Source organism: Chiloscyllium plagiosum, unplaced genomic scaffold (genome assembly GCF_037043375.1).
Source record: "Chiloscyllium plagiosum isolate Xiang-an unplaced genomic scaffold, Cpla_swu_hap1 HiC_scaffold_3, whole genome shotgun sequence".
Lineage (NCBI taxonomy): Eukaryota > Metazoa > Chordata > Chondrichthyes > Orectolobiformes > Hemiscylliidae > Chiloscyllium > Chiloscyllium plagiosum.
The window spans coordinates 72,985,903-73,001,961 of NW_028270141.1; the positions used below are offsets into that span (position 1 = coordinate 72,985,903).

The 16,059-nt window shown below is 39.6% G+C and overlaps 1 protein-coding gene across 1 annotated transcript in view; it reads left to right on the top strand.

Moving 5' to 3' along the window:
- The first annotated feature begins 1,277 nt into the window (after positions 1–1,277).
- mtcl3 (MTCL family member 3) overlaps positions 1,278–16,059 on the top strand; it is a 52,546-nt gene continuing 37,764 nt past the window's right edge. Inside the window, exons 1-4 of the mRNA XM_087980475.1 lie at positions 1,278–1,903; positions 6,327–7,103; positions 7,470–7,694; positions 7,859–8,017. Of these exons, the coding sequence (XP_087836601.1) occupies positions 6,435–7,103; positions 7,470–7,694; positions 7,859–8,017 (1,053 nt within the window). The 5' untranslated portion in view covers positions 1,278–1,903; positions 6,327–6,434. The remainder of the gene's footprint in view (positions 1,904–6,326; positions 7,104–7,469; positions 7,695–7,858; positions 8,018–16,059) is intronic.

Here is a 16,059-nt window from a genome sequence, read left to right on the forward strand (position 1 = left end):
TAAATGCTGAAAAATGAAGAAATAAAGAAAGTTTCCAACTTTACAGTCCATCTTAAGTGCTCCATCATGGATCATTGGTCTGGTGGCCGGGCACAAGTCCCCTTCACTGCACTGCTGCTGATGGAACAAAAGTTGCCACTCTTTGGTGTCATCTCACCACCACTGACGCCCTCGCCACTATGGGTTCTCACTGGACTGCACCATTGCAAATATCACCAATGCAGCAGGATACTATACTGGCCCCAAACCAACTCCACCACTGCCTTCAGTGCACTTTGGGCCCACCTCATCGACGCAGTGATGCCACTGGATCTTGTGCTGGGCCCAAACCCATCTCTGCTACCACCTCCATGAATCTGTGTCCATCTCAATAATGGAGGCAGACACCACCAGGATCCTAAACTCACCTCTGTAGTAGCAGCCATGAGTCCGTGCTGGGACTGCCTCACTGATGCAGAAGCCGCTGGGCACTCAAAAGCTCCTCTGATAATGCCATCATGTATCCACGCTGGGTCTGACATGCTGACAACATGCTGACAACATGTTTGAAATCTGTGCCTTTCACCGCTTGGAAGGATGAGTGTAGCCAATGCATGTGAACATCATCAAGTGAAAGATCATTCCTCTAGCCATACAGTATCCTGAGTTGGAGAAAGTAAGTACTGCAGATGCTGGAGATCATAATCGAAAAGTGTGGTGCTGGGAAAGCACAGCAGGTCAGGCAGCATCCGACCAGCAGGAGAATCATTATTTCGGGCTATCGCACTCCGTCGGGAATGTTGGGGTGTAAGGGGGTTGAGATATAAATACAAGGGTGTGGGTGGGGCTGGGGTGAAGGTTGCTAGGAAGGCATAGGTAGATGCAGGTGGCTGGAGACCATAGGGGAGGGTAGAGTGGATTCTCCTTTGTAATATAATTGCTTATTGTTCGCCCAGATATTGATATGTGCCCAGTGAATGCAATGTTCGCATGTAATTATTAGCTGCGTTAAAGGTCTGTTCGATTCTCCTGTTCAATTACTAATTTCTGAGGTAACATAAGCACTGCCGCATCAGGTAAAGTACAGCTGGACGCACAGCTACATTAAAAATAAGAATCAAAGAAATACGCCTTTACAATCGGCCAATGCCCCTTTAAGTCACGCTGGCAATCTCAAAGAAGGGAAAGTGACGAGGTTCTAGAAACAAAGACACTTCCCCATGTTGTACAATAGTGTCACTTCCTGTAAGGTCGCAGCAATTGTCGGGAACACCGGTGATTCAGCTGATCCAAAAGTGGCGTCTTCAGGACCGCCTCAACAGCGAGTCTATGATAAGTCCCTCCCTCTCTGGATATCTTATCTATCTATCTATCAGGTCAATAGTCTGTAGGGGAGTGTAGATGCAAGTAAAGCAGCAAGTCGAATTCAGCCATGGTAGCTCTTCGAGCAACACTAGCCGAACATGGTGAGTCCCTTCTTCCTAAGACCTTCCGCTTGCCAAGCCAGGAGGCTCATTTACTAAACTCACTGGTACATCTTCGCAAAGAGAACAAAAAAAAAGTATCTTCGAATTTTGCCAATAAAACTTCTGCTTTAGATTTAATGATGTTAATGAAGAATCATTTGTTCACTTTCTACAACTGAGTTTTTTTTTCACTGATATGACTTTGTTAAATTATCCGCGCTCGTTGTTTCCTAGCTTTTTTTGCGGGCTCTCTTGGCTGTTGAAATATGCCTGTCACAGCACTTTGCACAATAGCGGCTGCAGGGATGTCGCTTCATGTTCCCGGTTACTGGAGGATGCCAAAGAAGTAATCATTTCCGTTCCTGTAGGAAATGGAGGACTTAGAAATTTTCCAGCAGATTTTTATTCTAGTTAATGGTGTACCAGCAGGAACAGTTAAAATATTCGCGTAATCTAAGGTATACTTTCTATTATTCTTGGTATCGAAATATTAGATCCTGTATCTCCGCCCACTGAGCCGCGCCCATGGAACAAGATGGTTACGAGTACATTTCATGTTACATTGTGTTCTGAAGAGCAATCTCACAATTCATTAAAAGATATTCCTGAGAAAATGGGTAACCTCTTTTATATTTTGAGAATAAGGTATTTCATGTCATTTAAACTGTAACACACCAAATATCCACCCACTATACTTTAAATAACGTGATTGTTTGGGGAGATTTGATGTCTTCGGGATATTCCTTTTAAAAAAGCTGCATTGGCCAATTACTTAGTGAATCCTGGGCCAGGCTGGTTAGTAGTCTCTCTTGATAGCTGCATGTTTTATAATTCATTTATACTGGGCGGCCGAAAGGAAATTGCTTTTGTAGGGGTTTGACACTCTGTGGTTTAACGAACTGACAGTAATGGATTTTTGCAAGGTATGGGATAAGTAGGTAAGAATACATATCACAGCAATAATACTGTGTAGAGGTAGGCCAGGAAGAGGAGGGGTGGAATTTGGCTTGTGGTATTGAAAGAGCAAAGGCTGTACACAGAGATAATGGATGTGTCTGGGAATAGGGACACTAATAATGAAATTTATTACTTCTGGTTTCTAAATGTGTGGGGACCCATCATGCCTGCCCCTGCCACTCTATCTAAGAATGCATCCCACTTACATCAATGCCTTTAGGCATGGCTAGATTAGCTGAACCAAAGACTTGGAGAATTCATATGTCACTAGAATATGGAAATGCTGCTTGAATTTAGACAATGCGGGTGGCTAGTAAAGACTATCAGTATTACTCCTTTTTGTTTTTCATCATATATTCTGCATAATTAAGAGATTGCTTGTAAGGTTCTGGAACTGAATGGTCAGTATCCCAACCTTCAGTAACTACCTTTCCAATTCCAATAAGTGAGCTAGGCTGGATAGACAGTGCCCAGGGCTGCCTTGGCATACTGTGGACAAACCTGATGTAAATATCAGGTTGGCAGTTCTATCACTAATGGTTTACTTGGTTTTGGTTTTAGTTCCCAGGTGTGTTCTGGAAGAGAGCTGAACTACAAAAAGAATGGCCTTTGCCTCTTCTATCCTCAGGTTAATAGTCTTTGGTCATTAGGCAAAACATTGATTTGAGCTCTCCCAAAATAGATAATGGGTACAAAGAATGAGCAGTACCCCTTGCCTAAAAATGTATGCATTTATTCCAACTGACCTTTCTGAGCATGAAAAATGCTCCATTATATCATGGATTTACCAGTTGGAGGTGCAGAGCTTGAGTATCTACTTGTCCTTTTGCAGCATTAGAATGGTAGGTATGATTTTTTTTCATACAATGCACACATTTTCAATATCGTCCCACTATTGGAAACTGTCAATAGTATTAATTCCAAGTCTCTTGAGTTTGTCATGAACAACATGATACATGTCCACTTACAAGATAATGGCAGGACCTCTGCAGAATATGTTTGATGTTACAGACATTTGTAATCTATTAACTAAATATAATATATGCAGGTATTGAATAATGCTTACCACTTAACTGGTTAACATTAATGGAGGTCAAGATTTAGAGAAATCTCATGATTGCTGTATTGCATAAAAGTTTTAAATGTAATTAATAATATTTGTGACTCACCCAAAGATGATCCTATAAGCATAATCGTAAACTGCAAAAATAGTGTACCAATTAGTCAGACCAAATTAGAATATAGGCTGAGAGAATTAGAATGTTGATTCACCCTTAAATATAAAATTGATATTTTTAAGTTGCATTAGTCCACATAGGGAGTGAATTTTGTGGCATTTTAAGTTATAAAATGGATTTTCATTAGTTGTATTGACCTATGATAAGGAGAAAAGTACACTGAATCACATTAACAAATTTACTTCGATTTGAAACATGATCGTGAGAATTGTTTTAAAACTTCAACTTAGCTTGATAGATGATTCATAAAATAGGTTCATCCAAGATACTGTGCAGGAGTAGTGTTCTGAAGCACAAAGTCTATGAAATAAATTTATTTCTTAAGTTATTCTGCAGGGAAATTACCACTCCTGCATTCCATGTGAGGCACTGTGCTGAAAGGAATTTTGCCAGAGATGGGTCTCCAATGCTGATGTGCTTATTCTATCTAATCCATTGTCCCTTTCAGCATGTCTTTGCAATGAACCATTATATTGGTGACTTTACCCTAAATTCTTCAGTTGTTCCAAGACATACATTGTTAAACTCCTTGCATGTTATCACTACAAAACTGACTATGCTTTAAGTTCTTCAGTGATTGGGACATCCTCAGGACTTAGACATTGATACATAAATACCATTTTATTCTTTTTAAGGACAGGCTAAATAATTTAAATATTGCATAATATATGATTAGATTTTACTGTTCCATTAATAAATTGAATTTGTCAATATTTCCTTTTGCTTTAATGTATTCCCTATTGGTCATGCTTGCATCTTCAGTAGGACGGGTAAAAGCAATGAATGGAAATCAGATTCTGGATTAGAGTGGTGCTGGAAAAGCACAGCAGTTCAGGCAGCATCCAAGGAGCAGTAACTGCTCCTCAGATGCTGCCTGAACTGCTGTGCTTTTCCAGCACCACTCTAATCCAGAATCTTCAGTAAGACATCAGGTAGCCTGCTTCAAAAGATTACAGATTGAGCTCTTTACCCAGTCAATAGAGTTGTATTTTACAGATCTACACTTCTTTTAAATTCAGCCGTGTATAGGGAGAATATCTCATCTTCTCAGACCTCATATATAATTAAATATACACCAACAATACATTATTTTACAAATAATGTAAGGAAAAATACTTATTTGCTGTATACAGTCTTTAGCACTGTACACAAGCATACTGGCACATAAACATAGAATCCACTTTAAGACTTGTTAAATGAATTTGTCGGGAAAAAAAGTCATAACAACAGTTGTAAAAACAGTTACTTTTACCACTGAAAGCAGAATGATTCTTTATCATACAGGAATCTGTCTTGAGGTAGGATAATTATACAGTAGGTGTATTTGTGAAATATACATTATTACAATGAAGAAATAATGAAATATGTACCTCTCTAATGAAGTGGGGAACCTAGCTGTAGAAGAAGAAAATATGGCAAAAAGTCTACATACACCAAATGGAATGATACTAAAAGCAAATGTGAGAGCAAGTAGATTGAAAAGTTTAAAACAGACTTTATAAGCAGGCACATTGAGTACATGGGCAAAGAGGGTATGATAATTTTGCATATAATGATGATTAAATTAGAATTACGTATCTCCAATATTGGGGGGCAAAAATGGCCAACCAGTTTTGGAATAAAGTTGCTGATTAAATATAGAAGATAAGCATGAAGGTAAGCTAATGCAACCAACTTCTGTGTTGCAGGAAATTACCTTCACAGAAAGTATAAACAAACTCACAGAAATCTTCTGCAACTATTGACACATTTTCTGGCAATCCTCTACAAATATGAAAATGCTAGTTGCAATTCCTTCTAATATTAAGCATTGCTGGTATCCTTTGAAAACAGCAGCATGCTCTGTGGTCACTGGCAGTTGTTTTTTTTCCAAATTTCATTAGAGTTGTGGGAATAAAAAAAATGCACTTTTTGGGTGAGTGGCAAATACTAAAGCCAATGTTATTGCTAAATAATGACATGAATACTGTGAAAGTTAGTGAACAGATTTGATAGTTGATGGGGGAAAATGACCTCAAGGAACCACTAGGTTAGGAATTCCAATTTGAAAATGTAAGATATACAGAATTTAACTTTGTAATTTCGAGATTTGGAAATATAAACTAAAAGTGATAAACAACTTCCCCTAGTTAGCAATTCTTGCAAGAAACCGGACATAGTATAAGGCATCAGTTTAACTTGCACTCGAAGTAAGATTTACATCTTTACAGACTTTAACAAGCTTTAATGGGTTATTTTCCGAAAAGAAAATCTTCTGTTTATTTTTGCAATTTGATTCAAACAGCTATATTATCTTTTATATTGTTTGTATGTTATTAATTTAATATTTATACGTCTATTGTCACTAAAAATAACAGGCATTATAATATCACAAAATTATGCAGAATTAATTGGGTTTCCACATTACTCCTAGCTATGGTGCGCCGATGAAGTAGTGAAGATAGATGATATAATGCCTTATTTATAAAATGATTTCTGATGTCCAACATTATGGTGCAGACTTTACGTTAGGAACGTATTTATTAACTGGCCTGTTGTAACCACCGCCAATATTCCCATCTTGAAAATAAATCCAGTTTGCGTTGACTTATGTCTGCCTGCCTACATTTTCTTTTGAAACAGTTTGCATGAAATACAGTCACACGTAATGGTAAAGTAAGCTTTCTTGTTGTTTTGTAATTTACAGGGGTCTGTTTTGTTGTAAATTGAAATTTTCTGCAGCCCGGAAGTGAATAACTATCTAAGTGGTATGCATGGAGCCGGCTGAGAATCGCGTTTAGATGACAGTAGCACCATGAACCCAGCCAGTGGCGCTGCTGAAAACCGACAGCATTCTGACAATAAGAAACAGCAGCGAGCCGCTTCACCCGCCAGGTTCCGCGATATTAACTCCAGATCCTCCATCAAGACATCGTTCGGTGCCAAATCGACTGCACTGAAACAGGGTTACCACCCGAGCCGGGTTCCCAACCAGGGCACTGCAAACGCCAAGGAGAAAGGGAGCCGAGCCGCGGCTGCTGTCCGTCCAGCTGGTGCTGAAAAGGAGATCGCCGCCGCGCCCGAGGACCTCAGAAAGGTGGAAGGGGAGAGCTGCCACTTCACCCAGAGCAAGAACTCGGAGTTGACCCTCGCTCAGAGCGGCCGTGCCGGGGCCATTCCGGATAGAACAACGAGGGGGAAGTCCGGGGAGCAGCAGCCCCCAGGAGGAGGGGGAGAGGTGGCAGACAGAGGGGAGCAGGAAGGTGTCGGGGGCGGTACCGGGGTCGGCCTTCAGACGGACAGTGCGGGCTCGGCGGCGCCGCCGCCCAATGCTGCGATAATGCACATGAAGAACGCGACGGCGGAGGCGGCCGTGCCCGACAAGGCGGCGGGCGGCGGCTCCAACATGGAGGCGATGACCGAGCAGGAAAAGAGCCTGCAAGATGAGGTCGAGAAACTGCGCTCGGAAAATCTGGGCCTCAAGGTAGGGACGGCATCAGGCGCATTGCAAAGAGAGATAGGGGGAGGGGAGTGGGTGCTCTCTGCTTGAGGACACTAATGGACAGAATCCAACAATATCAACTCACACACACATAGAAAAACAAAACATCAGAGGATTTGTGGAGGAGAGGCACCATTCCCTCTGGGTCGGGAAACTGCAATGTTGGCCCTTGGGGGTGATGTTGATAATTTGCTTGATGGCCATTGTATTGGGAAACGCCTGCCGCAGATTTGGAACAGGTTTTGTTTTGTTTGTTTTTTTTTGGTTGTTATTTTATTTTGATTTTATTGTTGCGTTGATACGTTTTTCTTTGTTTTAAAAAAAACAAGAAAATGTTTGTCGTGGCAGAGCGAGATCGAGGAGATGCGGAACGAAATGGACGAAATGAGGGACAGTTTCTACGAGGAAGACGCTTGCCAGCTGCAGGACCTCCGGCGGGAGCTCGAGCGCGCCAACAAAAACTGCCGGATCCTGCAGTACCGCCTGCGGAAGACCGAGAGGAAAAGGATGCGATTCGCCCAAACCGGCGAGATGGACAATGAGCTACTGAGAAGTCTCGAGCAGGACCTCAAGGTCAACTCACTTTCAATGCGTTGGGTGTTATAGGGTTCTTTCAGTCATGAATGATAAATAATTTCCGCGGCTTTGAGACTTCTAAGTTATTTGCATCCTCTTTCTCTTGTTTTATTTTCGGCGAGGAGAAGGATGATGCTATTTATTGTTGTCCTCGCTTTCAGGTTGCCAAAGACGTGTCTGTCAGACTGCACCACGAATTGGAAAACGTGGAAGAAAAACGCACCAAAACAGAGGAGGAAAATGAAAGCTTACGTCAGCAGTTGATAGAAGCTGAGATCACCAAGCAAGCTTTACAGAATGAACTGGACAAGATAAAAGAGGTAAGTATAATATTGGTGACCGTTTCACGGTCAAGAATAGAATAGGACAGATTACAAACTCAGGAATCGTCTTCGATGATGTTAGTGCAAGAACATATTCGCCTGACATTGCTTCATTACATTAAACAAGGTTTAGGGCCCGTTAAAAGTTGCTCCATAAGGGAGTTCAGTGTTCAGTCAGAAATAATGCCAACTCTTAATTAAAGCATATGCCAGTCTTATTAGGCTTTTATGTTCATTCCAAAATGTTATTGCCAGTGGAATTTAAAATCTTAAGAATACTTGGTACTTCTCTGGGGCTATTTTGTTTTTGCAGTTTTCTAAAAATGTCGAGAAGCTAGGGGAGTTTCTTTGGTGTGTGCACTCCTTATTTCAATTTCAAACCAACCCCCCCATGCTTTTAATGCTTGGCAGCTTCTGTGAAGTGTTTTCACATTGTGCTTTGGGTCCTAGAGAACAGAACAGTGCAGTTCAGAGGAAGCCATTTAGCCAGTGTTGTTTCTTTTTGAGAGAAATCCAATCATTCCTACAACCTCTCCCACCTATGCTTCCCTATGTATTTTGCTCCAAGATTATTCAATTTCATTGGAAATATTAATCAGTGTCCTCTATAGTATCATGTGGGGATACATTCTAAATCCTCATCACTGTGTGTGTATGTGTAAAAGCCTTTCAAGTGTTGCCTCTGGTTATTTTGCCAAACAGCTGAAATTAAGTTGAATCTGTGTAATGGCACTGACAGACAGCCAAATCCAATCAGCCTCCCTGTCCCTCTATTCACAACACAGTAAAGTTTAAAATATTCAATGACCCTCAAAATTGACACGAATCGTTCCTAACCAAACTTGTTGAATAACCAGTAGCATACTTTGCAAATAATTATAATACACAGGTCTATATCTTTAACAAAAGATTTAACAATTATTAATATAGTAGCTTTAGCAGAACAAAGTTAAACCTCAAGCAATCTACTTCATGTCTATTATTTAAAACCATTTTTCTTTGATTCTAGCCCCCCACTCTCCTAAAGACAGATGAACAAACAGACACCATCAAAGGATAAACCAAAAAGAAAAATTAAATACAACTGGCAGGTTAACTTAAGCAGATTCCACAATCCATAACCTTAAAGGCACACGGGATTGTATGTTGCTTGGTTTTTGAAGACACTAAAGCATACAACTAGCTTCTTGTAATCCTTGGGGAATATTCATTTTATACAAACAACTGAGATTCTATTCTCTGAACTTTTAATAAGTTGATAACATGGTTCAAACTTTGGTTTCTCTTTGTTCGACTTGTTGCTTCTCTGTGAGGCCTTTGTTAACTTTTAAATGTTTGCCATCCATTTGAGTGTATTGCATCTCCAGAACTGAAATATCAAGAGTGTCCTTTGAAGAAGAATCAACCTGCAGTTAACTTCCAGGCCTGGTCTCATAAGCAAATTTCAGTTTGTTTGTTCTCCATTTTTTTTTAAAGTTGCCATTCATTCCAGAGGTCTCCTTCATTCTCAGCTCAGAATTCACTGCAGTTGTTTCTGTTGCCTAGATCAGTGCAGTGAAGTGTGTCCAATATCCAGTTTAATTCCTTTTTTAAAGACTTTTTGGTGGTCTGGTACAACTGAGTAGCTTGCATGGTCTTTTCTAATAATAACTAGAAGTTGACTATGTTGGTATGGGTCTTGATTCAAAAGTAGGCTAGACCAGGTAAAGAGGGCTGTTTTTCCTCCCTAAAGGACATTAATACATCAGATGGGTTTCCCCAATAGTTAACAATGATTTCAGGCTCATCATTAGACTTAATTTTTATTTTGTTTTGTTTAAACTGGAATTCTGTACATGGAGGGCTGACATGAACTTGTTTGATTACTACATTTGGTTCTACATGTAGGCAGACATCTTTGTAAAGGCCTGCTATATTATGGCACAGTGATGGATATTTTTGAAACTGAATCCAACAGTGTCTCTCATGAATGTGCAGCATGCTAGAAAGACTGATGCCACCTCAGATATTTCCTGCTGCTACTCCAGAATTATCCTCTTTGGTGGTGTCCTCCAAGGCTCAGTATCCACATCAGTTCAGAGAATAGAATCTCAGTTGTTTGTATAAAATGAATATTCCCCAGGGCTTACAAGAAGCTAGTTGTATGCATTGGTGTCTTCAAAAACCAAGCAACATACAATCCCATGTGCCTCTAAGGTTATGGATTGTAGAATCTGCTTAAGTTAATCTGCCAGTTGTATTTAATTTTTCTTTTTGGTTTATCCCTTGATGGTGTCTGTTAATTCTGGATGATCCAAAGTGCTGCACTGCTGTCTCTGTCTTCATTTGCTTTTCTTCACTGTTGATGTGAGACATGACCTGAGAACGCATTGTTTGCCTGAGAGGTTCCACTGAGGTGTGTGCATCTGAGCTAATAGCTTCTTTGTATGAATGCTGTGATGGTGCATCCTTAGAGTGAGTTATTTCCTCTGAGTAATCATTATTTTCCTCATCGTGCAACACCTGGGAGGTGCTCGATTGGCCTGTGGGAGATTAAAATTGCTAACTTTTTTTTGAGAAGATTTGTAGCTAAGGTTGATAAGTATCTAAGTTAGCTCGCTGAGATGGAAGGTTTGTTTTCAGATGTATTGTCACCATACTAGGTAATGTCATTAGTGAGAGTCTCCAGAGAAGCGCTGGTGGTATGTCTCGCCTCTGGTGGTGATGTCATTTCTGGTTCTTTGATTGGGACAACACATACATCTTAGGACATGCACGAAACAAAGACATGCATGAGAATTCTTTGAAGCATGGCATTCTAACCAGAACACCACCAATAAACACATCGATTTAGATCCTATCTACCTTCTCTTGGGGAAAATAAAGAACGGTAAATGTCATCACCCTCCTTTATTAACCAAGACCTATAAATAGAGAGGTAGGACATACCACCAGCGCTTCACCAGAGACTCTCACTGATGGCGTTACCTAGTATGGTGACAAAACATCTGAAAACAAACCTTCCAGCTCAGTGAGCTAACTTACGTACTTATAACAATATTTAATTTAGAACTGTGGGCGGCACAGTGGCACAGTGGTTAGCACTGCTGCCTCACAGCGCCTGAGACCCGGGTTCAATTCCCGCCTCAGGTGACTGACTGTGTGGAGTTTGCACGTTCTCCCCGTGTCTGCGTGGGTTTCCTCCGGGTGCTCCGGTTTCCTTCCACAGTCCAAAGATGTGCAGGTCAGGTGAATTGGCCATGCTAAATTGCCCGTAGTGTTAGGTAAGCGGTAAATGTGGGGGTGTGGGTGGGTTGCGCTTCGGCGGGTCGGTGTGGACTTGTTGGGCCGAAGGGCCTGTTTCCACACTGTAATGTAATCTAATCTAAAAAAAACTGTCAAGGTAGGAAGGTGTTAAGACTTCATTGTGCATTTGATCATATTTTACTGGTTCATGATATCAGCATAAGTAAAAGCTATATACCAAGACTACATTGTATCTAATTCTGTTACCAGGCAATTGAGAGACTCTGATTTCTCTATTGCTAAAGATCAGCTGTGATGAAAGTCATTTTATTTCCAAAGCCTCTGTCCCTGGCTTCCTCTTGCAAGGAGAAAGAGAGTAGACCTATGAGTGAGGATAATGAGTGGATGATTGGACATTTGATGAGGGTCATTGTGAGTGCTAAGTGTGCATTAAGATGTACATGATGGTCATACAAGCATCTTCCAGTTGGTCTCATATCCACCTCAGCAGAGATGGACATCACCCTGTGAGCTCTTATGACACAGCTACATCTTTGGAGGGACATCAGTGAAGCTCAGTTCTGTCATACAATACTATGAGTGCATTGTCACAATTTCTTCCTCTGCTGAAACACCTGGACAATCTTTAAATTTCAAACTATTACTTTAAATATTTCATCTGAAATAAGCTCGTGAGTTTTCATTATGGCTGCTTGCCTTAATTAGTCAGCAAACCTGAAACCAGGCATTAATGCAGTCTGATGGGAGAAACCTTTCCAATGATGCCAAGCAGGGAAATGCCTTAATATGTATTACAGTTGATGTGGTTGCTGTTGTTTTGGTACAGGGTTACAGTTATTGCATCATGCATATTTTGTGGCATTAATTCCAATAGTGTGAGAGGCAGTGAAGTTTGTACAGATGCTAGTGTAGCAGTCCTGATTACAAATGCTTGATAAGTTCAGGCAATATCAGATCAATTTCTGAGGCTTTTCCCAAGGATGAAGGTCAAAGCTTTGCACTATCTAACTGGTTTCAATATCTAACTTTGCCATAACAAGTAGCTTCATCTGGTGTTAAGAGTTTCCTCAGCGACAGTGTCCTCCCTGGTGTGTGACTCAGGGTAATGTTCCACCTATCAAAGGTACAGCAAAAGTGAGCCAAGTCCTTTATCAGAGTTGCTGTTTGCTGGCAGTGCCACACAAGCGTTCCAAACTGATGAATACTTGCACCAGTAAATGGACAGACGCTATCATGCCTGGAAAAAGTTTAATTTGACCATCTGTATCAGGAAGGCAAAAATCATAATTCAGGAAGCTGTAATTATACCATTTATTGGCATTGAAAAATCTGATACTAGAAGTTGTTGATAGCTTCACATAATAGGCTGCACAAACCTCAGTGACGTCAGTTGGTGCTGAAATCAACATGTATATTGCAAAGATTATAGCTAGTACTCAAGACTTATGTTCATCTTCTGTGCTTTATTAAATATGCTTGACTGTTTACTCTATAGTACATAAATGTTTTTAAAAATTGATTGTAAGCTCACCTATTGCTGTTCCTTGTGCTGGCTGAATAATATTTTAGATTGTCAAGCATCAATAAAACTGAAAATTCAGTTCAATTTCAGTTTATTGACCATATTGAAATTTAATTTTGTATACATTATTCATTAAGTAAAAACATTCCTGTTAAAAGTTTTTTAAGGAGGGTACAAATAAGTTTGAGAGCAGATTATTCTGCATCTGAGGGATTGTAGCCTTTTCCCTGAATGTATTCCAATAGCATTACTGAGACATAGGATGGTTTTCATTGTTCACAATAGTACATTTATCAAAATTCTTTGAGCAATTTTCATTGAGAAAGATCTGCTCAATAAATATTCTTCCTGTCTATTTCAATAATCTCTTTACCTTAAAGGAATCTACTTTCCTGAGGCACAGCACTAGGAGAGATATCCAAACTGTAATTACTCATAACTATGTTTGGAAGAATCTCATGATTGTTGGATCTACTCAGTTTTCTGAGGTAGTAAAATTGTATATGTTACTTGGTCACCAATCAAACTATGGTTCCCTAAAATTTCAATTAATCATCACACTGATACCTAGTTATGTGATTAGCTCATTTCATTTTCTTGTACGTCCATTGCTTAGTATTCGTTTTGGACACTTATATATTATAAGTATGAGTATGGTTGGGGAAATCCCTTCAGTTAATCCGTATATTTAAATAATAAACAACAACATTTGAGTAAAATTGATATTTACTGCAATTCTGTACAATAATAAAATGTAGGTCTTCTGGCATGTACTGGCAATGATGGTAAACCAAGGAGTGCACATTAATAGGGAGTTTCTCATGAGAAACTAATAACTAAGAATAGAATGTGTGTACGGCCAATGTTAAAGTTCTGGTTATTTCTGACCAAGATTAATATTGATGCGTGGAATGATTTGAAAACATAAGACCAAACTGCTATCTTCCTTTTCTCAAAAGAATATTTGTTAGTATCGATGATAGTTACTTGAGGTGACTGGCTTTTTAAAAACAAGTAATGTTGGAAATTCTGGTTACTGGAGATTCATGGTTGCTACAATGTGTCCAACTTTGACTGTAAATATATTTTACTCTCAGGTTAATTCATTACACACATTAATGATCCCTTCAAAATGGATAATTGTGAGGTTGTCCACTTTGGTAACAAACACAAGAAGTAAGATTATTATCTGAATGGCAACGGATTTGGTTAAGGGAGAGGTGGAATGAGACCTGGATATCTTTTTACACCAGATGCTGAAAGTAAGGGAAATGTTATATTGACCTTCACAGTGAGAGGATTCAAGTACAGGAGCAGAGGCCTTCCTGAAATTTTACAGCACCTTGGTAAGATCACGTCTGCAGTATTGTGTGCAGTTTTGGTCTCTTAATCTGAGGAAGGATGTTCTGTCTATGGAGAGAATGCAAAAAAGTTTACCAGACTGACATATGAAAAGAGACTGGATTGGTCAGGACTACAGTGTGTTCACTGGAGCTTAGAAGAATGGGGGTTGATCTCGTAGAAATCCACAAAATTCTAACTGAACAAAACAAGGTAAATGTGGGAAGGGTGTTCCTGTCAATCAGGGAATCCAGAACCAGGGATCACCACTTAGGACTGTATTCCTGTCAACTAGGGATCATCATTTAAGGATATAGGGTCGCCATTTAGGACTGAGATAAGGAGAGTTTTTTTTCCACCCAGAGAGTGGAGAGACTGTGAATTCTCTGCCACAGGAAGCGATTGACGTCAAAATGTTGAATATTTTCAAGAAGGAATTAGATATAGTTCTGCAGGGTAAAAAGATCAAAGGGTATGGGGAGAACCTGTTGCTGATTGATTATTCTAATCATGATCATACTGAATGGCAGAACAGGTTTGAAAGTCCTATTCCTGTCCTTATTTTCTAAGTTTCTATATTTCCTTTTCAAGTTTATACTAATGTTAGCCATCATAACTAAGACATTTGCTCATGAATTGCACATCATTAACCTCATCTTGCCTTTGACTGATTTGCCTTTTTGGACTCGTTCGAGAAATATGTTTCAGTTCAGCTGTTATGGCGTTCTGCAGTGTTGTGATGCATACTTAGAGAAAGAATTCTTTGCTGAAAAAGTGTGTAAAATGTAAGAGATGAGCATACCTCGTTCTGTTAAAGCAAAATAGTGAAACCTGAGAGAAAAATAGTTTGTTGTTTTCTTATTTTTGAGGCCCATCTTTGCTTGCAAAAAAAAGTACATATTCTTGATTATGTTAACAAAAAACTATCTAGTTTAATATTTCTCAAACATTTTAAGACGGATGTTCAATTAAAATCTGGGAGAATCTTCCAAATCTCCTGTCATCCATGGAAAGACTGCTCCTTTTTGCTAACAAACAATATGTTTAGAACTCTTTTCTTAGGATCATCAATTGCTTGGTCTATAAAATAGAACTTGATACGTTGTTTGACCAGTTGTAATCCATTAAAGGTGTCACTAGATGTCCAGTCTGAAATTGCATTTCTGATATCTAAAATTCTGTATTAAAAAGCCTGAAGTCCCTGACTTTGTATCAGCCATAAATTAATCTGCACCTTCAATGACTTAAGCACATATACACCCAACATTGATTGAGGGCAAGTTGCACAATCATGGTTTTCTTTTCATAAATGCATTGTCCTGTTGTTTTCTTCGCCAGTTTAGGTAGTCATGGGCAAGTGCTTTCCATGAGTTTGTAGTCACTTGCCATACTAGAACTCAGAGAGCTCATTTTGGAAGCCTTGTGTTAGACGTGCAGATACCGTGGCTTGCCCAATGCAGCTGACTCAATACTGCATCACCCAGTTCTTAAACATACTTAATTTAAAGAATATGATTACGTTGGTAGTAATAACCAGGACAGCAAGACAATCTATTAAGATGAATATAAATTTTGGTTTTGATGAAGCATTCCAGCAGAGATGGCAGCAAACAGAAGAGATTTTAGAATTTGTGGAGATACTCAAAAAGAGGATGCTCTATGAGTTAGCCAGGGATCTGCCTTTTCTTATTGTGCTGTTTTAAACGCGCCGCTTGGGAGCACTGTGCCAAAAGTAGAACAGAAATGGCCTACATAGGTCAAGTTCCAAATTTACATACATTGTAGGGCGAGTACCCAGCTGATTTTGAGAGTTAAGTTGTGTTTTGTGGTGAGGCCATTTCTCATCCTATAATGGCTGTACTTGCATTCCAGTAGGATCTGTTACATTGGATACTTGCTTTTGTCAATTTTGTTATGAATTCATTAGCAT